The 22,652-nt window shown below is 47.9% G+C and overlaps 1 protein-coding gene across 4 annotated transcripts in view; it reads right to left on the bottom strand.

The window, feature by feature from the left end:
• The window catches only part of HUWE1 (HECT, UBA and WWE domain containing E3 ubiquitin protein ligase 1), a 142,600-nt gene that overhangs the window by 98,962 nt on the left and 20,986 nt on the right, over positions 1-22,652 (bottom strand). For all 4 annotated transcript variants that reach the window (XM_089552788.1, XM_089552791.1, XM_089552790.1 and 1 more), the window contains exons 10-22: positions 15,927-16,026; positions 15,522-15,622; positions 14,314-14,375; positions 10,077-10,165; positions 8,777-8,857; positions 8,103-8,188; positions 7,646-7,747; positions 5,301-5,446; positions 4,248-4,354; positions 3,500-3,601; positions 1,651-1,731; positions 1,448-1,554; positions 388-504 (exon numbers count right to left, since the gene is read on the bottom strand). In XM_089552788.1, the coding sequence (XP_089408914.1) occupies positions 388-504; positions 1,448-1,554; positions 1,651-1,731; positions 3,500-3,601; positions 4,248-4,354; positions 5,301-5,446; positions 7,646-7,747; positions 8,103-8,188; positions 8,777-8,857; positions 10,077-10,165; positions 14,314-14,375; positions 15,522-15,622; positions 15,927-16,026 (1,281 nt within the window). The remainder of the gene's footprint in view (positions 1-387; positions 505-1,447; positions 1,555-1,650; positions 1,732-3,499; positions 3,602-4,247; positions 4,355-5,300; positions 5,447-7,645; positions 7,748-8,102; positions 8,189-8,776; positions 8,858-10,076; positions 10,166-14,313; positions 14,376-15,521; positions 15,623-15,926; positions 16,027-22,652) is intronic.

Below are 22,652 nucleotides of genomic sequence, written 5' to 3'. Positions count from 1 at the left end.
GCAGTACGTCCCTGCTCCATTAGACCACAACAGCAATCAACAAAGGCAACATCTTCAGCTAGTCTGACTGAAACCCTCCACACACAAAGCTCTCTTTTGACACAGCATAAAGACAGTTCTCACAAGAGCTGGTTGGTTGGTTTATGGGGTTTAACGTCCCAAAGCGACTCAGGCTATGAGAGACGCTGTAGTGAAGGGCTCCGGAAATTTCGACCACAAGAACTGTCACAGCAGCAAGAGGCCTAACAGTGCTCTACATGACTCCCACCATATCGAACAAAAATAACTTGCGTCGGCTGCCTGCAGGACATGACCATCCAATGACAGTCAATGAGCAGCAAGTACTTTTAAACAGGCGCACAATGCAGCAGAAGACTCGTGACTGACCTTGAAAAGGCGCTCGAAGGGCCGGCAAGCCACAAATGCCTGCAGACCTCGTGCATTGAGGCACAGTGCACTGAACACATTCGGTAAGGACGCCAGGACCTCCCTCGTTGCTGGAACCTGCCAGAGGGTAGATAAAAGCGTCACAAAAGTGCAAGAGCAAAGTTTACAAGTGGCTCTGAACACAGCACTTCTGATATGCACACCCTGAGTACACAGTCAATGACCTACTGCCATGCGATCCCAACTTGGAACACACTGCATTTACTCTATTTCTTCAAAAAGACAAGGCAGTAGGGGAATACAAATACATGAATTTCGAGCCAATTCTATCAAGCAGCAGTAGCAATTTAGTTGTAAGCTTCCAATATTTAACATGTAAATTGTCGATAATTTGAACCATGAATATCTAACAGGAGTATAAGAGCTGCACTTGTGTTAGCGCCTAGGCGCCAGATATAGCATCAGGCTGTATGGGACAATGAGGTAGTTTTCGCTGACTATATAGCTTGGAAATTTGACAGTAAAATTCCACTTTTGGGTAAGGGTGAGCACACCAAAACTGAAAAAAAAAAAAAAAACTGCAGCCCTTACCCACATATACACGGTAGCTAGCAGCGCAAAAATGGCCTCGGAGATCAACGTTGAAAAATCTCAGATCCTAAAGCCCATAATGTCACACCAATCACAGCGAGCAACACATGGCCTGACTACCCAGAAATGCTTCAGTGCAATCTGGCTGGTACAAGTTGTTCGCCTCTCATTTTGTCCTAAAAGAACATGCACCGAAGCAAAGCACCCCAATTTTGCAATTGACTGCATCTCCATGGCGAAACGAAGTTCGAAACTGGGCAAGGCGTAACCAGAAATGCTTCAGTGCAATCTGGCTGGTACAAGTTGTTCGCCTCTCATTTTGTCCTAAAAGAACATGCACCGAAGCAAAGCACCCCAATTTTGCAATTGACTGCATCTCCATGGCGAAACGAAGTTCGAAACTGGGCAAGGCGTAAGGTCACGATGCTGTGATGAAAAAAAGAAGAAAAAAAAAAGAGGGGCAGCCCACCTCTTTGACCAGAAGGGCGTGTAGGACAACGTCCGTGAGGCCATTGTCCTGCAACGAGGACAGCAGCGACGGCTCCTGGAAGACGTACACCGTGACCACGTCAGTGGCTGCAACAGAGAAGGAAGAAGGCAGAGGGGCACCATGAGAGCACTGTCCTCCGATCCACCAGCTACTTCAACAATTCAACAGGAGGGGGTGCTCACCCAACAGGAACAGAGAAGGGCCATAGTACTCCGAGTTGCTGATGATGTGCTTCAACGACCGCGGCAGGGAACCATCCATCACTAGGCAAAAAAGTAGGAACGTCACTATGTCAGTCACGTCCACAAATCATGAGTTTATAATTCGGATCAAGCATGCACCTGCCAAACCAATTAATTCAACCTTGCTCTCGCAAATTAATTTCCCATTCATTAAATTAAATGTGACATTCACAAATAAATTAAATTTCACAGCTGTTCACTAAGCACTTTCAGAGGGATGTCACAGAAGAGGACAGCATCACACACCTGGTATGAAAGAACAACGATGACAAGTGGGAGGAAGAGAAAACATGTGGTCATCATTGCCACATACAGTAAAACCTCGTTAAAACGTACCCGCTTAAACAGTACTTTCGTTTTAAAAGTAGTGAAGTCAAGTCCCCGACTGAGCACCCATTGAACATAATGCATTTTGCATCCGCATAAACCGTACCAGCTTATCGCGGTCGTATCGGTTAGCACGTACCATTTTCACTTTTCGTCGCACTCGCGCGTGACGAATTCACGCCGGTAGCACCGACCCAAAGGACGGTTCTAATGACAAATTGGCGCCAAAGTTGGTAATCATACAACTAGCGCCATCTTTGGGGGTTTTATTGCCGCGGCAGCAATAACTACCCGTGGCCTCCGCGACGGCGAGCAGCCGGAGCCGATCGCGGAGGCCATAATTCAGAAAATCGGATAACTCGACCCGCACGCGAGGTCCCTACAATTATACATAAGAGTCTATGGGACGAAACTCTCGTTAATTCGAACAAATTTTGTCGTGCGTCGGTTAATTTGACTTCACTCCGCAGCCCGCAAAGCCGGTGCGCCGAGAGCAAAAAGAAAAAAATACTGCCACGAGCGGCGCTACTGTACTGCTCATAGGCGATCGGTATGGTCATCGTCATCAGCAGCGTGAGAAAGGGCGAGGGAAGCAAGGTTAGCGGCGGCCGAAGCAGCTGGCGTCTTTTTTTTTTGTGCTTTGTTGTGTCGCAGCATAAGTCGTGCGCTGCTTGTTGCTGTTTTGTTGCGACTGAGAGAAGGGTGAAAGGAAATTGCACCCTGCCTACTGGCTCAGCCGAGCCACCACCGAGCCACCACCGCTGCCTAGTGCAGATAGAGGAGAGTTAAAAGATCAGAGGAAAGATAAAGAGAAAAGATAAGACGCGTGTGGCAGCAACAACCGCGAAGCCGACGCTGGCTGAAAGAACAGATAAGCGGCCAAAGCCGCGCCCGCTTCACCTCCTCCCCGCTTCACCTCCTCCCCGCGCTACTTTCCAGTGGGTAGCGCGCAAAAGGGGACTGGCCGAGAAGCTGGCTCGCGGCCTAAATGAGTTTGAGGCTGCTGTTGTCGCTGCCAGAACACCGCGGCGTCAAACGAAGATTGCCGACTTTTTCAGTGCAAAATAAAGGCTGCATGTTTTTTTTTTCCCTTCTTACAACTACTACTGATCTCTGGTTTTGTTTTTTGGCAGGTAAGTGGGCGATTTTATGCTACTCCTGTTAAGCGGTACTACCGTTTAGTACGTACTTTTTCCGGGTTCCGGCCAACTACGGTTTAACGAGGTTTCACTGTACAGTGCAGACATTGAATGTTGTTTGTGTATGCACTTTAGAAGAAGACTCCCTTTAGAATGTATCACACATCAAGAAGATAAAAACTCCCAAATTCCCAGTTATTGCAGCACTTGTTATTGCATGCCTCATGAACTACATGAACGAAGGGCACAAGCAAGACATGCCTTCCTGCCAAGAGGACAGGACTCGAGAAAAACGCTGCGAGACGGTGCTACAGGGTGCTCACAATGCCGTATGCTGTCTGCGAATGATGGGTCCTGAATAGCCTTCTTGAGGAAGTTGAGCATGGACTTGAGAAGGGCTGCTCGCTGGGGGAAGCACTGGACCCCTATGGAGAAGGAAGGCAGAGCAATAAACAATGCACAAATTTTGAGCACAACTGATGAGCAATTAATTGTTGACGTGGGCAGGCTCCAAGCAGGGCATTCATAATGCTGCACTGAGCCACACCTTAGTATGAAACTGGAAATGCTGAAGATAAAAAACAACAGTCTACAAATAGTATGCCCACATCCCAACTGCGTCCTCGAATTAATTCTCTCAATGCATAACTTGACCAGGCACTGAAAATCTCGCGCTCAGATTAACGCACAAAACTTCCAGTAACCTGATCCAAGTTCATTCAAGTTTCTGTTCCATTTGATAGAAATAAGGAGGTTCTGGCTGGCTGCAATATATTTCTATGAAGCTCTTCAACACGGCTACTCAGTCGACAGCAAGCAGCATGCCACACAAGGTACACTTTAAATGCAAACAGCAGTTCGTATTGGAAATGCACTCGCAAAATAAAGTGGCAGTGAGTTCCGACAATTTTCACAATAACTGGCTAAACACCACCATTGGTATAAACTAGCTGAAACACCCTGTAAGTGGCACTGAAGATAATGTGCCCGAGCCATTCAGTGATGATGAAAATGTATGCAACGACATGGTGCTCCTACGGTCACACATAAAACGAGAGAAGTACTACTCACCCCTGCGAATTTCGGGCTCTTCATCGGCATCACTGGGGATGGCTGCTGCCGTCTGAACCACACCCTCAATGCCTTCCACACCCACATCACCCCTGGCAGATGTAGAGCTGCACAAAATGACAGCCAATTCGCATAGTTAGTGAAATGCAAAGTAGGTGCACTAGCACTGCTTGAGGGAGAGCGAGCGACACATATCTGTTCCGATCGGAGCCCCCGAGAGAATCCCACACCGTCTGCGGAACATGCGTTACATGGCCACAGCTGTGATACAGCCACTCTCGGACCATTCGACTATTGTACATCACTTCTACAAGGCAATGTTTTTGACTTCATCTACTGTTCAGAAATAGGCCAAGCTTCTTCCAAGCAGAAAATTTACTTTCCCTAAGAAAAACCCATTACCCTAGGAAAAAAAAATGCATTTTTGGAATCAACACATTAAAATGTATAAATATTTGCAACTCTGGCACAACCCTATCCACAAACAGACGAGGCTTTGGTTTATAGAGGGTTTAACGTCCCAAAGCGACTCGGGATACGAGGGACGCCGTAGTGGAGGGCTCCGGAAATTTAGACCGCATCGGATTCTTTAACGTGCACTGAAATCGCACAGTGCACGGGCCTCTAGAATTTCGCTTCCATCAAAATGAGACTGCCACGGCCAGGATCGAACCCGCGTCCTTCGGATCAGCAGCTGAGCACCATAACCACTGAGCCATCGCGGCAGCCTAACAGATGAGGCAACGTCTCCCCTATACCTTGACGCAGAGGAGTCCACCGGATCCACAAATTAAGAACTTCATTTCAGCAAGAACCGGCTCGGTTACGTCACTCTGCCAAAAGGCCCTGCAGAGTAAGTTTCTTTTTTCTTTCTTGGTTCCTTGCTACATCCTACTTGTTACAGCCGGACCCACTGCAGCCAGCTCCTACAAACACTACAAATGACAATTCTTCCTGCCGACTGTTCTAAGGTATCTGCGCACCAGTGCCACTTGTGTCATGGTGCCCTGCACATTTGCCACTCTGACAAGGATGGCAGAATGAGGCACTCACGCTAGAGGCTCGCTCCGTGGCGAGTGGTCCACTTCCATGGGAGTGGGCTCCTGGGCACCACCGTCGTCTGTCGAGGCCACGGATGGTTCCCGGTGCCGCGGCCGGATGGCAAACGGCTGCTCCTTCCGACAGTGCTCAACCTCCAGCTGCACGTGCACACACCAATGTGTCATCCCAGTGTCCCACATTTTTCCCCAGGAACATACAGCTTTGAGGCTTTGACTACAATGAGCACCCTAGAGGCACGCATACCCACAAGAAGCAAAGCAAGTTTAGTCAAATCTGTAGGCATGTGCGAATAGTCATTACAGTAGAACCCCGTTCATACGTTTTTCACCGGACCGGGAAAAAAAAGCGTAACAGCCGGGAAAACGCAACAGTGAGGAAAGCACCGAAAATTAATGAAAACAGTGCAGCTTTGACTTGAAACAATTAATTTCCGCAAATTGACCCTAGGACTTTAAAAAATCGAGAATGGTGGATTGCAGTTTCTTTCGCTCGCTGGAAAGAACAACGCGTTTCTCAATAGCAAAGGCCGCATTGCTGTCAGCGTCGCTTTGCGGTGCGGCCACACCGCACGCACGCAGCAGTGCTGTGCAGTTCACGCGCTCACTGCAGTCCACGCTGAAGCGACGTTGTGCACAGCGTCAAGCACTGAAATGTTCGTAGGCTGCTCGCCGCGCTGCTCCGCGTAAGCCGCCCTGGCTGCCTGTCGACTGCGTTTAGTACGTCCAGCTTTTCCTCAAGGGAAAGCCCCTTCCGCTTACTCAACGCTATCACGCCATCAAAGCACAATAAAGATGTTGTTGTGACTGAGAGAAGGATGAAAAGGAAATTGCACGGGCCCTGCCGACTGGCTCCAGCCGAGCCACCACCGCTGTCACTTGCAGATAGAGGAGAGTTAAAAGGTAAAAAGAAAGAGTGAAAGAAAAGACGCGCTGATAAGCGACCGCAGCCACGCGCCTCCTCCTCACCACCTCCCACGATAAAGATCGCGGCGTTCAGCGTGCGAGGCAGATAGCCATCTAGTGGCGGCCTCTCCAACTCGCGTGCGGCTTCTTGCAGCCAGTTCCGTAGCCAAACCTGGCCAAGACTCGTCAAAAATCAAAATGCCGGTTGGCGCGCATTGCCCGGTTGGGTTCGGGGAGCCCGCTTGCGACGTATCATGCGGGATCGTTTCCTCGGCTACGACGTAACAGCGGGGTTCCCAATACATTGGATCCTATGGAAGCTATGCCGGGACCCGAAGAAAACGATGTAACAGCCGGGAAAACGCAGCAGTGAGGAACGTAACAGCGGGGTTCTACTGTACTTGGTACAAAGCAAATAGCAATTTGCAGCAAGAGTTCCAGAAACGTTATTCGCTCGAGACGAATACTTCCGAGATATGGAATACCAAACATTCAGATCGGATCGATGATCTAATACCTCACTATTCAGCTGAATACTCGCGATTATCAAATATTCGCACATGCCCACAAATCTGCCTTCAGCTGAAACACCAAAACTAATGTCCCCAACCATTCTTTGTTGGTTATCCAACACTTTTTTGGTTAACAGTGGAACTTCTTTTTTGTTGCTTACATAACTGAGGAAATAACGGCTACAAAAAATAATACATAAGAAAAGTTCCCCTGTTTGCTTTATCACAACCTTTCGTTATGTGCACATAAGAAATCAGTAACTCAACCAGCAGCAATGCAGTACAATACTATAGTCGGATAAAACTTATGTCTGCAGTGAAGCTTCGCCCACATTCAGCCTCTGCACACAGAATTCCTCCACGACAAAAAAAAGTGGTCCGCTGCTTAAACGTTTTATTACCTAAACAAAAAGCTTACCACAAGAAAAAAATTATTAGCTCTATAATTTTGATACATGGGTTGCTTGTTATAGTCAAACATAAAAAGCAGATTTCGTTTACTGCTGCGATTGGCCAGCGGAGTAATACAAGATGCCGCGGACTGCGGCCCAGTGTTAGCAACTGCTTTTTTTAAAGTTGTATGCTACTATAATACTGGCACTGACTGTTAACAGAGTAACCAATTTGACAAACCAAAACTGCTGCAATACCTGACCATGCACCACAATAGCCTCAGTAAAAGACCGGCGACTATACTGAACACTCATAAGAAACTTCAACCTTTCATTGCTTGCGTGCATAAAACACTCTCCCATCAATAATCACAGACTTCTAAGAAACCACATGGCATGATACATCAAAAAAAGCTTGCTAATGCTGCAAAAGACTGTCCGACATTTTGACACATGCCAACACTGGCTGGCACATCCACAAAGGCACACCAGCAACAGCGGTGCAACCCGCCCCGAAGCGCCAAAATCACCTCGAGCCGGCGGATGAAGCTGTTGAGGCCACCATGCGCTTGGAAGGTCTGCATGTCCAGGCCCGTGATGAGGTCAATGACCCGCACAGCCCTGGTCACAAACTGCACGAAAGAACAGCACCAGTGAGACTCCAACCAACTATTCAGGACCACCGACATTTGAAAGATTTTTAAAGACTTTGACCAAGACTGAACAGATGCAGCTAGATGCCTTTACACAGACTCCAATGAATCCATCCCAATGAGGACAGTAAATTATACTATAGGTCAGCCTTTGCAAAGTCAGCCCCTGAAATTCGCACCCATCTCTCCAATGTTTTGTGCATTCACTGATTTCTCGGATTTTCAGCTCGTCTTACAACAAGCCACTGTTCTGAAATTTCACTTCTGTGCAATTCCCTTCAAGTGTGCACAAGACCTCTGGCAAATGGCAATTAAGCGCCCGGCAAGCACTCACCGTGATGTGCTCAGGTTCGGTGCCATGCCAGCCAATGACCTTGAGGAGAGATTCCACCATTCCGCACGACACCAACGCTTCTCCACCTGCACAAACAAAAATTTCTGGGCTTAATTCCTGCACAGGGCAACCACGAATCCGAGTGTCTGAAAGCACACAGTAAACAGTGTGAGCGAATGCTGGCACATTATACAAGCTTCCACTGACTTTACTTACCTCCTGCAAGGGGAAAAACGAAATTAAATTACGAGACATACAGCTCTGGAAGTGCCCCAGCCACTTTCACAGTTGAGCAGTCGGGCAGAGTTCAACACTCTGGACGACAAAAACGACTTAAAAGAAATGTGTCTTGCAGGGAATGCGCATTAAAATAGTCCCAACAGTCCCAATACACAACATTAATTATACCTTTCCATCTCACTGGACAGTGCGAAGTTAATTTAAGAGGGGCAGAAAGTTCTCGTGGCGCACTTGCATGCACCTTGTTTGCACAGACAAAATGGCTCCACCTTCTGCCCATCCAGGGCAGACCTCTGGAGAAAAGACAACTGTTGTCATATATCTTTGCCCTATTTTGCACCGACAAGACCGATGCAAACCAACTTCCTAAATTTTCCATTTTTTATTTCTTACAGCAGTTTAGGCAAGAAGAGAAACCCTGAAGCCGCACTCACCGCTCTCGTAGCTGGCCAAGTGGTACAGGAATGAGAACAGTGCCGTGGCGAAGGGCAAGGGGAATGGGTCAGCACCAGGTTCTGTGGAGGGAGGAAACAAGAAAGATGTTGAATGCTTCACACTGAGTCCGAGGGTCACAAAGAGCCCTCCATCAACAGCACCCGAAGGCGCAATACATAACTAATGGGGAAGCAGATATACTCAACATATCAACACACATTTCACAAGCACCACTTCCGCGTCCAAAGTCTCAGATATGCCTGCCTAAAACAGCCGAGAGAAGCGCAGTACCAAACTGAATGTAATGCAAGCACAGCAATCATAAAAGAGCTGAGGTAATCTTGATTTTATCATCAGGAGGGCAGAAAGCAATGCAGCCAAAATAAAAACACAGTAGAATCTCGATGCGAACGTCACAGGGTAAAAAAAGGTATGTGCAAAAAAACTTTTATGTTTGGATTATCCTAAAATGAACGAAATCAATATGCTGAAGCACAAGAAATGCATTCCTGCAAATTCATTTACAACACACAGGAATTCCGGTTAAATGTAATACAGGCCAGACATGGATTCCCAGACCTGGTGGTTGCACAGCTGAACCTATGAGTGTTCACGTATCCATTCAGGCTGACTCAATAGCAAGAATGCCTCACACATGGCCCACGGGTATGTACAGCACGACTGGTGATCATGGCACCGCCGACCTGATGGTAGCACTTAGTGCTCGTGCGTGCGTACTACACAACCTGCCCACTTGCTGTACTGGCAATGGGAGAGCAACGTGGCTGTGGTTATGGGTAGAGCATGAGATATCCTCGCCACTTCACCCTCCCCACCACCCCCGTTTTTCAACGATGCTGCTCAGAGCTCTCCATGCAGCTGTATCAAGATCCCAGACTTGTCGTGGCTCCCACACCGCGTCAGTGTTGGCAGCTGCCACTTCCTCGTTCGCATTATTCATAGTGACGCAGGAGAGTCTCTTTAGAGCTCTCGAAATTGTGCACCCACATTGTACAAAATACACCTTTTAGCTAGGCAGTGTGATGAATTCGTATCATACCAAAATCTGCATCAGAAATGACCCTATTATTACGGTTCTACTGCAGCTTGCAGCTCCTTTAAACCCCTCTCAGCCAAACTTTTGTGCATCACACGAAAAAAAGTGGAACCATCTACTCGTTCCTGTTGCTGGAAAGTGTAATGTTTACTTCTTCTGCATCAGTGTCCTCATCCTAAGCACCGACACAAGGCCACAACCGGATCCAGAAAGGCAAGCCCAGCGCCACCACTCCTGTTTACCTGTGAGCGACTGTATGCAGCTCCTGACCAGCACAGGAAGGAAGCCGTGGTACGACGCTGCACCCGTTGCGTCCACAATGGCGCCAAGCCTGAGTAAAAGAGAAGTCACAAGACAGAAAAGGTACGTGAGAATCACAGAGCACAGTAGCAAGGGAAAAAAAGATGCAGAGAGAGCAATTCCACATCAGAAACGGGATAGCACATTAACCCCTTAGCAGACCGACTAAGGCTCATCACAAACTGAATGTCATTTCTGGCTTATTACGCGTTCAGCTTGTACTAATAGGTTTTCTGGCCACTCTGTGTCTGGTTTAAGGTGAGTAGGGCTCGTCCAAAACTTTTTTTTTCGGTCATGCCCCACAATTCCGGACAAAAGCATTTTTGAGCAAGAAACCATTTATGAATGCAATTTCTTCCATATAATGGAAGATTCCACTATAACAATCAAAATATCCGCAGATCCCCCGACAGTCAAACTTTTTTTCTATTCAAGTTTTTGCTATTGTCAGAAGCGTTCCCATTGGTTTTCTACGGCAGTCTTAACTGTTCGGTGCGATTGATGGAAACACTTTAAAAGATTTTGCTGCATATCAGAAGAATGGACCATTGCCTTCGATATTTCCATAACGGTTTAAAATTATTAAACTTTCAAAAATTTTGTTCGAGAATGTTGGACATGTCACCGACAGACGGCAGCACGGGTTCTAAATGACTACCGTATTTACTCGCATAATAGGCGCACTTTTTTGCCAGAAAATCTGGCTCAAAGTTCGGGGTGCGCCTATTACGCGGGGTAAAATTTCCGGAAATGTTTCGACTCGCAAAATTGAACACACCGCGTAAACGCACTCGTGTACGGGCCGCACCCCGTTTTCGCGAAGAAAATGTTAAAAAAAAAAAGATCCGTGTAAGGGCCGCACCGAAACTTTCCGCGACACACGCGGGAATAGCCTTCGGAATGCACGCGCCGAGGCCTCCGCGATCGGCTCCGGCTGCGCGCAATGGGCGCTTGATCGCGGAGGCCACACACGTGCACAGGAGTTTTCAGACCCCGCCCACAGAGGGCGCCCAAGGCCAACGTATCTAGAAACGTTGCCCAAGGCCAAGCTCATCATCATCGTTTTCCTCCGCCGCGAGCTTTCGCTATCTATATCGCCATCAGCATCTCCAGCTCGTTTTTTTTTTTTGTTGTTGTTGTTGCTGTCAAGTGCCGGGATTTGCGGTAGTGCGATAGTTATCGTGGTTTATGGCTTTGCCGCGGAGCGTTGCTGTTTTAGCTCGACGGGCAAGCACCTTAACAGCTACACGGCTGGGAGTTTGCTTTCGAACACGGCAAGCATGCCGCAGGTCGGAAAATACGACGTGGCCGAGAAGTGCGGTAGTTGCGACTGCGGCGTCCCGTGTGTTCGTCCTTTTTCCGTGGTTTTTTAGCGCTCAACAATTTCTTCAAGTATGTTTAAATTTTCGTACGAGACTCCAAGCGCCGAGGTTTTCGTGGGCCTAAGTCGGGAACGTTTCCGGCTGGAGATGAAGCTTTCCAAACAGACGTTTAAAGTGAGCATCCCTGAAAACTGCGTGCGGCTGTTCTACGCGATGTCGTTGTACGTGCTGTGGGTCCGCAGCAGCTGCGACGGCAGCAGCACTAGTAGGGACTAGTAGTCAGTTCAGCAAAAACTTTGTTAAAATAAAGATTGGGAAGCGGGGGGTGGCGAGGCGTCGGCTTGCAATCGTGTAAATACAGTATTGATCACAGTGCAGAGTTCGGGGTGCGCCTATTATGCGCGGAAATAAAAAAATCTGATTTTTCGCGTCCTAACTAGGGGTGCGCCTATTACGCGAGTAAATACTGTATTTTGGTGCCATTTTTGAAAAAGTGTCCGTTAGAGGGCGAACTAACCATTAAGAGCTGACAAAGAAAAGCAGTGCTTACGACTCAAATACCTATAAGGAACTTGTCAATAGGTGAAGAATCCTTACCATGGCTCAGCGAGCAAGCATTGGCTCTGTGTTCAACCTCCACACATCACCAGCTGTGCTTCTACACTTTCTTGAAACTAATACGCGTTTATACGTTCAAGCCCATTTTCATAAATATGACGTGTTGGTTGAAAATTCCAACACTAGAGGGCAGTAGCTGTCATTGAATATGTTTTACGCCTTTAGCTCGTGTTTTAAGCCTGACAACAGTCATTTTGGACAAAAAATCGCCAAAAAGATTTAGCAATTCGACTAAGTTTTTCGTTAATTAATTTGGTAGCTAAAGTGTTGATCACCAATCCCCACCTTATTATATGAAACAGCTACTAACCTAACCATTTCAGTTTTCGCAACCACAGTTTCAGTGGGTCAGTTATTAAAACTGCATACTTGCATCAAAATATTTTAGGACATCACATCTGCACACTACTAATCACGAGCATTTGGCCATTTCCAGGTGTGCAAATGAGCAATACATGGAGCTACAAGATATTTACGATGGCAAAATCCAACTGCCTAGCTGGGAGATTTTAGGCCAAGTAACCAAAGAAGCAAAGAAAATTCTGGAATACATACCGCATGTGAGCAACCTGTTTGGGTGTAGCAAAACCAAGGATCTACCTAACTCCCATAAAAGGAGCGCCCATGCCTGCCCGAACTGTTCTGCCCTGAAAATCATTTTTATGACGCATCCAGGCATCACAGCATTAATTTCGCCCCTTGAACCGAAATAAATGCTCCCAAGCGCAGCATTCCTTTCTTTCTTTTTTTTTTTAACAAATCAGAAGAAGCAAGCTCAATGAGAGGGCTACTGAGAAAAGCAAAAGGACCTTCAGTAGAATCTCATTCGGTGGCAAGAAACCAGTGCAGAAAATGCACAAGTTTGTGTGCCCACTTGGTAAAGGCTTATCCTGATCCAACTAGTATCAAGGCTCAAGGCCTACAAAACAATGCCATACCAGTTAATTAACCCTTTACAGTGCACACTAGAGTAACACTTGCAAGTTCATTTCTTCAGAAACCCAGACATCTTCCATTATTTCAACTTCCACTATTTTGAATTTGCATAGACTCCTCCTTCAGTACACTGAATTCTAATCTGCTTCTTTACACTTCTTTGCCTCAGCTTTCAGTTCATTTCTTGGCTTTTCCACAGGCACTTTTTTTTCTGCATCACCGCAATCAAAACCTCAAAAAAAAAATTACAATATTTACAAATAGACTGACCACTTCATACAAGCATATCCAACGTGATCACACATGATGTCAATGAATCAGTGTTTAGCCACAGTCTAGACGGCTCATTAAATCTAGAAGCTTCGTCAAAAGGTTGTTGCTACACTTAAAAAAAAACCAGCATTCGAGCAGTGCTTATGTTTAGCGCAATGAACTCCAGCACGAGTTGCAAAAGGAGGTGCCTCAAGCTCATCAGCAAAACCTCCACATTTATAGGCTTGATGGCGATACCCAACAGATCCCTGTATTCTGACAGGGTACAAGATATAAAGTGAATCAGGCCCATTCAGCCTCTGATGCTTTAAAGCTAACTGCTAAACAGCCAAAAGCAGCAGTGAAGTAGCACAATGCATGTTAAATGAAATCACGCAACATTTCTTGCATTCTCCCTTTCCATGCATCCACAAAGTACCTGATTCATGACTCACGTTACCAGGTGCATGATTCACGTTACCAGCTGCGTTACCAGCCCTTTCTCATCTCAATTCCTTGGCCCATTTATTCTCTTTGGCTCCCTGTTGACCTTTGCCGGCACCGATGGTGTGATCAATGCAACTTAAGACATCCCGACCAGTAGCACAGTGCTAACTACCATGCAGTGCTCTGTACTCCCCCCCCCCCCCCCCCCCCTTCATTTCCTAAATCCTTCCCCATTTCTCCTAGAAGTCTTCTTGGCTTGCATCGAGTACAAAGGCCTTTCATGCTAAAAAAAAACGCAAACACACAGCAGATACAGCTGGACACCCAAAACAAACTTCGACAGGCCCAAAAAAAACGAAAAGAAAGAACAATGAAAGAACGAAGGAACAGACAGCATGTCAGCAGACCAACCTGAAGTAGATCTTGAGATCTATGCTGGACAAGCCAGCACAAGAGAAAAAAAGACAAGACAAGACAAAAAGGGGAGAAAAGAAGACAAAACAAGCCAAGTCACCACATCAAGCAGGAAGAACACATAAAGAGCCATGCAAGAGGCAACAGCGATACAGCGTAAAGACGCAGCAAGGTCAAAACAGATGCTTACTTTGGATTCCGGTCCAGGTGGATAATAGAGGTCAATGTTCTAAGAGATGCTGCCTTGATTTCCTGAAGCCAAGAAAGGAAATGAATATTTGTAGTCACTGGGCACAATTGTACACTGGCCACAACAACAATCATCAGTATAATGTCAGTAATGTTACAGAAACTGACAGTACAATGCTGTGGGAAAAGTAACGATCATATCACAAGCAGCTGCAAATAAGCTTTCGGCCAAAAATGCATATTCACTGACACTGCACAGCCAAAGACCACCTAACAAACATCATGCTTACCGAAGATGCTAACCAATATCATGACTTGCAAAAATGACTGCAACGAAAATCGCTGACACTCCCTGCAGTGCACACGGACTCTCTAAACAAAAAAAATATATATATAGCTGCGCCTTCTACAACAGCCATTATAGAATTAGTACAGGTAAGTGCAGAAGTTTTCGAAACACAGTTGCCCCAGATCAGCTGAATTTCTTAAAAGGTTGTGCAACAAGAGCTAAGTGCCCTGCCCATTCGTATACCACATGCTGAGATCGCAGAGACTACAGCATGTCTGCGTTCAAAATGTTTCTCCGTACTAATGCACATACTCTTACACCCGTGTAATGCAGCAGATTCATTGTCATTTCATAGTAACAGGACTTGTTACTAGTGTGTCATTCCCGTAACAAGGCAAAGTAGTGACACATACTGAAGACCCCCGGTTCTCTTCACAGTGCTCTTTTTGTGCACACGTACAGCCCAGCTCTCCTCCGCCCAGCATCCCTCCCTTGCTCGATACAAAAAGTTACCTTCGTCCCCAATCAAAAAAAAAAAAAAGATTTCAGGCTACATGCTTGGCTCCTAAGATATAGTTCCACAGGAAAACTCTGACAATGTAGCCTGAATGTGCCGGCGATGCACTCTCAACGGAGAGAACAATACGGTGCCATGCGTGCCGATCCTTGTTGGACTAGTTCACGGCACTGCCACGGCGTGGCATAGACTTCACAACAATTGCCGACCCCCCAAATTCAGATGGTCGTTCTTCTAAAGAAAGGCCGACTTATTATGCAGTAACGTTCGGTAATGTGTGTTAATTGCGGTTTGTCCGACAAGCTACTGCAAGACCAAGCCGAGTACCAGACATTTCTCTAAAAGTTTCTCTCAACCACAGAGCGAGAGCAACGACTCGGGAAAGTCAAAGGCGAGCACTTACAATAAGACTGGGATCCTTGAGTTCGAGGACATCCACAAGCTCTTCGATGAGACCATTGTAGAGGAGACTGTTGATGTTATCTTGGATTGCACTGCAGTAAACTGTTTAAAGTGAAAGAAAGGAGGAAGGGTCAGCATTCTCTAAAGAGCACCTTCAAGCGCCCTCACCAAAGAAGAGACCCCTCAACAGTACTGAAGCAATTCACATCAGAAATGATTGTTTCCAACCACACATGCAGCCAGCTAATCTGACATCTTTTGCAAACCTTGTAACAGTGCAGAGAATATTCAAGACAAAGAGAAAAGATGAACCTACTGGTTCTTTCAGATCTCCACAACAGATAATTCAGATAAAACCAAAGGTCAACCCCCACCCCCCAAAACAGTCTACGTGCAGCCAACTCACCGAGTATGGAGAGTGCCTGCAGACGGGCCTGGACACACTGCAGCCGCTTGGTGTAACTGGAAAAACTGTGCGCTAACCGGACGTGCGTTAACAGCAGCATCTGTTCACACAAAAAAAAAAAAAACATTTCAGATTCATTATCAGATCAAGAAATGTTCTCACTACCCGAATGAACTTGGACAGCTACACAGACAAACATTACTCGTTTTTGTTTTGTTTGTTTATGGGGGCTCAACGTCCCAAAGCGACTCAGGCTATGAGGGACGTCGTAGTGAAGGAGTCCGGATAATTTCGACCACCTGGTGATCTTTACCGAGCACTGACATTGTGCAGTACACAGGCCTCTAGAATTTCGCCTACATCGAAATTTGATCGCCACGGCCGAGACAGAACCCGTGCCTTTCGGGTCAGTAGCCGATTGCCGTAACCACTGAGCCACCGCGGCGGCCAAACATTACTCTTCTACATGTGTAGAAATCTCGTTCCAATGCCTACTGATGGTGTCAGGGAATCACTGAACGCATCATTCATCATTTAGGGGCTCACCCAGGGGGCAACAAAAGGGGCTTGCAAGCACTGCACTAGCACAGCATGATGTGTACAGAAAAGAAGAAAGATTTAGTGCATCTGCCACCTGCTACACTGGTCAAATCTATGACAGGTGTATATTTGCAACATGTCTGCCACTGCTTCAACAAACCAAACCTAGCCTCATGAGTGCACCCACTCTCACAAGCCACCTGCAATAGACAACCTATACACCAACATACTGACTGCTTCGATGCACATCCCCCCTCCCTTCTAACACACTATTTGTGTCCACTTGCTGCGTACAATTAAAAACCATGGGGTTTAACATTCCAAAGTGCCACACCAGTCATGAGAGGCGCCATAGTGAAGAACTCCAGATTAATTTAGACCACCTGGGGAGCATTATTACGTACAGACATCGCACCATACAAGGGCATTTTTTAATTTCACTTCCAATGAACTATGGCCTCCACTACTGGCATCCATTAACCCACAACACAAGAATGTAGCTGTTGAAGGCATTACGATCATCATCACCTATCTACACACACTGCAGGACATACGCCTCTCCTATACAGTCGCCGACCGATTTTTCGGACGCGGCGGGACCTGAAAAATAGTCCGAATAATCGAACAGTCTGAAAAATCCGCAAACTTAGAAAAACTAACTTTTCTGTGCAAAACCGGCTTTCAAAATCGCGAAAATCACCACTCCCCATATTCTGCCTGCAAGCGATAATATCCGAGTCATAGCAGTGCTTTCCTCATGCCTGCACCCTATCACATCACGATACAGTAAAACCCGTTAATACGTAGTTGGCGGGAACGCGGGAATAGTACGCACTATCCGGTAGTACACCTTAACCAACTAATAAAAATTTGCCATTATTCACGCCCCAAAAGAGAAGAAATTCAGGCACAGTAAATATCCACCAAATACACGTACGTACGTGCACTTTATTCTTGTGCCGCCGACCAGAAATCGGTCATCTTCAGTTGCCGCCGTGGCGGCCGTGCGGCGACAACAGCAGTCTCAAAATTGGAGAGACTGGGGGCAAGCTTTTCCATGAGGCCCCTCTTCTCGGCGAACGCCCTCATTACCGCCAATGCTTGCGAAGCTTCCGCTACAGTGGGGCTAAAATCTTCGGTTGGCAATTCGTCGCCACTGTCCTCATTCTCAGCGTCTTCCTCACCGCCTTGGGGTGGTGCAACTGCGGCGACAATCTCGCTGTCCGACCAGCCTGGAGTGGTTGCAACGTCGCTGTCGACCTCACAGAACATTTCGAAGTTCACAGCCTCCGCACCACCCTGTCGTTCCAACACCTCCGTTAGTAGGGTGTCGCAGTCATCGGCGGGATCGCAGACTTCGGAATCGCTTGCGCTTACTATGAATTTTGCGCGCGCGAAGCAGTTCTGTATTGTTACAGGATCAACCTGCTGCCACGAGAACGCTAGGAGGTGCACCGCACCTAGCAGATCAATTAAGTACGTCTTCCCGCTTTCCATCGCCAGGAGCATTCTGCGTAGGAGGTTCTTCCTGTAGTGGTGCTTGGCCGAACGAATGATGCCTTGGTCGAGAGGCTGCGCAAGTGCCGTGGTGTTGGGTGGCAAGAAGAAGAGCTTGATTGCGCCCAAGTTTGTTAACTCCGAATGGCAGGACGCGTTTTCAAGCACGAGCAGGATTTTTCTTTTTTCTGCCATGAAATGCCGATCCAAAAGCCGGATGTACAGTGGACTCTCGTTAAACGGAACCTCAAGGGACCGGGAAAATATGTTCCGTTTAACAGGAGTTTCGTTTAAAGAGAGAATAGGTTCAGCATTGCGCAATCCGCTTCCGCGTGATCCCTACGCGGCTGGCGTGCGCGCGCGCGCAGTTGGCAGTCTCAGCGGATCTCAATTTGCGAAATCTAGGTAATAAGGAGAACGGTACACTATGAGAACAAACTTTATTAGAGAAAAATAAGCAGTGAATTTTTTTTCCAGTAGTACTAGTACTGAAATTAAAAAAAAAATGTCAAAAGAGTGGGAATTACCACTTATTGGCTAGTGAAAAAGGATTTTATATTTGCTTGTTTGAGCTCTCGCAGCCGTTTTTTGTTAATGGCATCACCCATACTTGACAGGCTGTGCAGAAACACTTCCGAACCTTCTTCTCGTTGGAAGAAACTCTTCAGCATTTGGACTGCCGATTCCGCCTGCGCAGGTGTCACCACAGGATCAGAGTCAGCAGTCTCGTTTTCAAGCTCTTCCTCCTCGTCTTCACTTTCATCAGGGGGGCAGACATCAGCTATAATGCTGTGCACGGTATTTTCTGGGCATGTTGCCACATCGCTGTCGATCTGGACATACCGTATTTACTCGCATAATAGGCGCACTTTTTTTCCAGAAAATCCGGCTCAAAGTTTGGGGTGCGCCTATTACGCGGGGTAAAATTTCCGGAAATTTTTCGACTCTCAAAATTGAACACACCGCGTAAACGCACTCGTGTACGGGCCGCACCCCGTTTTCCCGAAGAAAATATTTAAAAAAAAAGATCCGTGTAAGGGCCGCACCGAAACTTTCCACTACCCACGCGGGAATAGCCTTTGGAATGCACGCGCCGAGGCCTCTGCGATCGGCTCCGGCTGCGCGCAACGGGCGCTTGATCGTGGAGGCCACACGCGCGCACAGGAGCTTCCAGACGCCACCCACGGAGGGCGCCCGAGGTAGAGCTTATCATCATCATCAACGTTTTCCTCCGCCGCAAGCTTTCGCTATCCATATCGCCATCAGCATCTCCAGCTCGTTTTTTTTTTTTTTTTGCTGTCAAGTGCGGGGATCTGCGGTAGCGCGATAGTTGATTGTGGTTTATGGCTTTGCCGCACCTTATCATCATCAACGTTTTCCTTCGCCGCGAGCTTTCGCTATCCATATCGCCATCAGCATCTCCAGCTCGTTTTTTTTTTTTTTTTGTTGCTGTCAGGTGCCGGGATCTGCGGTAGCGCGATAGTTCATCGTGGTTTATGGCTTTGCCGCGGAGCGTTGCTGTTTTAGCTCGACGGCCAAGCACCTTAACAGCTACACGGCTGGGAGTTTGATCTCGAACACGGCTAGCGGCTAGCGTGCGGCAGGTCGGAAAATACGACGTGACCGAGAAGTACGGCAGTTGCGACTGAGGCGTCCCTAAATTTTCGTACGCACTCCAAGCGCACTCCAAGCGCAGAGGTTTTCGCGGACCTAAGTCGGGAACGTTTCCGGCTGGAGATGAAGCTTTCCAAACAGACGTTTAAAGTGAGCATCCCTGAAAACTGTGTGTGGCTGTTCTACGCGATGTCGTTGTACGTGCTGTGGGTCCGCAGCAGCACTAGTAAGGACTAGTAGTCAGTTCAGCGAAAACATTGTTAAAATAAAGATTGGGGAGCGGGGGGTGGCGAGGCGTCGGCTTGCAATCGTGTAAATACAGTATTGATCACAGTGCCAAGTTCGGAGTGCGCCTTTTATGCGCGGAAATAAAAAAAAATCTGATTTTTCGCGCCCAAACTAGGGGTGCGCCTATTATGCGAGTGCGCCTATTATGCGAGTAAATACGGTATTCATCAAGTTGAATGCCCATCGCAGCACAATTCTCTAGTAGCAAATCTTCCTTGGCTGCGTCGTGAACATCATCAGGCTCACTCTGTGTGCTGGGTTTTTCCATGGTTGCGGCAAACCCCGCATGCCTGAAGCAGCTGGCAATGGTGGTTGCACTAACCTGCCGCCAAGCATCATCCAGGAGGTAAACGGCACGCAGTACATCTACCTTGTACTCCTTCCCCTGGTCCATGCATAACAGCATCCTCCTAAGAAGAGTTTTGTGGAAGCGCTACTTGAGCGCTTGAATCACACCCTGATCCATAGGCTGCAGCAGTGCTGTGGTGTTTGCTGGCAGGAATTCCAGCTGTATGGACTTCAAACCTGGCACAGTTCCGTGTCCAGGGCAGTTATCCACCAGGAACAAAACTTTCCGCTTGTTGCGAGAGAAGCGCGCATCCTCGCGATAAATCCACTCACTAAAAATGGCTTGCGTCATCCACGCCTTGCCATTGGCCTGGTATGAAATGGGCAAGGTTGCGACGTTTTTGAAGCAACGAGGATGCTTCGATTTGCCGATCACTAGCGGCTTCAACTTATCGCTGCCCGTCATGTTGGCACCGATAAGGACGGTCAGCCTGTCCTTGCTCAGTTTCCCTCCGGTGCATTTCTCTCCTCTAAATGATAGCGATTTTGAGGGGAGCAACTTGTAAAAGAGAGCAGTCTCATCTACATTGTAGATGTTCTCTGGATCGTATTCCTCCAGAATCTCGGGCAGCCGTCTTTCTCGCCAGTCTCCGCATGCCGTCGCGTCAGCAGCTGCAGCTTCCCCTGAAACAGCACGAAACACCAGTCCATTGCGCTCTTTAAACCGGGTCAGCCACCCCTCGCTGCACGAGAAACCCTCGATGCCGAGGTGAAGAACAAATTCTTCCGCTTTTGCACGAATTAGTGGCCCGCTGATTGGGATGTTTTCACTGCGGGCTCTGCGCAGCCAAAGCACCAGGCATTTCTCCAAGTCTTCGTGGTCAGCCGCTCGCAGTCGTTTTCTTTGAGGACCAAAGCGTGACGTCTCGAACGCCTCCCGCAGCTTGTCCTTGTCCTGAAGAATTCTTGTTAGGCTGCTTTTGGGGACGGCGTACTTCGTCGCTAGCGCCGTTTTCGTGAAGCGACCACTCTCGAAGTCGTTGATGATCTCCATCTTCCTTTCCAACGCAAGTGCATTGTGCGGTCGTTTTTGCGCTGCCATCGGACCGAACAAAAGCTCTAGGGCTTAGGCCTAACTGAACACAACTGCCGTGAACGCGCGAGAGCGATGCGGAGGGCAGTGTACGAGCAAACCGGAAACTGCCGGAGGCGGAAACCGGAGAGGTGACGCGGGGAGGAGAACGAGGGGAGCACTGATGCGTACCGCGATGGCACTGCGCTTGTCCAACTAGTTGCGGTTTCGAGTTTTTCGGTTCCGTTAACGCGGTGGTCGCAAAATTTGAGTTCCGATTAACGAGATTTTTTTTACATTGGCTTAATACAAAACCAACCAATCGCGAGGCGTTTGTTCCGTTTAAGCGGTAGTTCCGTTTAACCGATTTCCGTTTATCGAGATTCTACTGTACTCTTCAAAAAGCTTGGCAGTCATCCAGGCTTTCTGGTTGCTCCTGTAAATAACGCCCGAGGGCAATCGACCGCCTTTGAAGCACCTTGGATTGGCGTATCTTCCAATGACGAGGAGTGGCAGCTTCTGGCTCCCGGTCATGTTGACCGCAAAAGCAACTGATACTCTTTCTTTCGAAAGCTTGCCACCGGTGCAGTGTTCCCCCTTGAACGCCAGCGTCCTGTTGGGCAGAAGTCGGTAAAAAAGCGCCGACTCGTCCAAGTTGAAAACGTCTTCTGCGGCGTAGCTGGTCAGCTCTTGTTGAAGTAACCCATTCTGCCATTCTTCGGCACCCTCTTTGTCCGCGTGTGCTGCCTCTCCGCACACCACCCTCGAACTTATGCTGTAGCGTGCTTTAAAACGGGCCAACCAACCGTTACTGCACGAAAAGTCTTTGCAGTTGAGCTGGGCCGCAAACACTTCCGCTTTTTCGGCGAGGAGAGGTCCGGTGACAGGCAGGTTTTCTGACCTTGCTTTTTTCAACCACAGCACTAAAGCTTCTTCCACTTCCGGAAAAGCTGATCCCCTCAAGCGGCACCTCTTCATATTCGATAGGGCCCCGCTTTTCAACTTCTCCCGAGCATTCCAAATGCCGCAGACCGTTGTTAACGGCAAGTCCCACGCACGCGCTTGTGCGCTTTTCGTAGTTCCATTTTCAATTGAACGAATAATGTCCAACTTCTCCTTAACTGTTAGCACGCGATACTTCGGTCGCGTAGGCTTCGGCATGGTGCCCACCGTTCGCGTGCACACGGAACAAAGACGCGCTTCGCCTAACTGCAGCACATCCACAACACGTCACGCGCGCAGCGAGGTTTCCTCGAGGTGTAGCGAGATCACATGACATGGGTAGAGTGGGCGGGTGACGGTGATGGTTACTGCAATAGGGCTGGCGACGATGCATTCGCGCGCAAGAACACAGAAGCGGCCGACGCTTCTCGGGCTCCCCATTGACATGGACATCGCCGCGCTCGTCGGGACATGGCCGAAATGGC

The sequence above is a fragment of the Amblyomma mixtum genome, chromosome 7, assembly GCF_055824585.1.
Source record: "Amblyomma mixtum isolate Tamu chromosome 7, ASM5582458v1, whole genome shotgun sequence".
Classification (NCBI taxonomy): Eukaryota; Metazoa; Arthropoda; class Arachnida; order Ixodida; family Ixodidae; genus Amblyomma; species Amblyomma mixtum.
The sequence above is the reverse complement of the archived record's forward strand: the minus strand, read 5'-3'. Positions and strand labels throughout refer to the sequence as shown.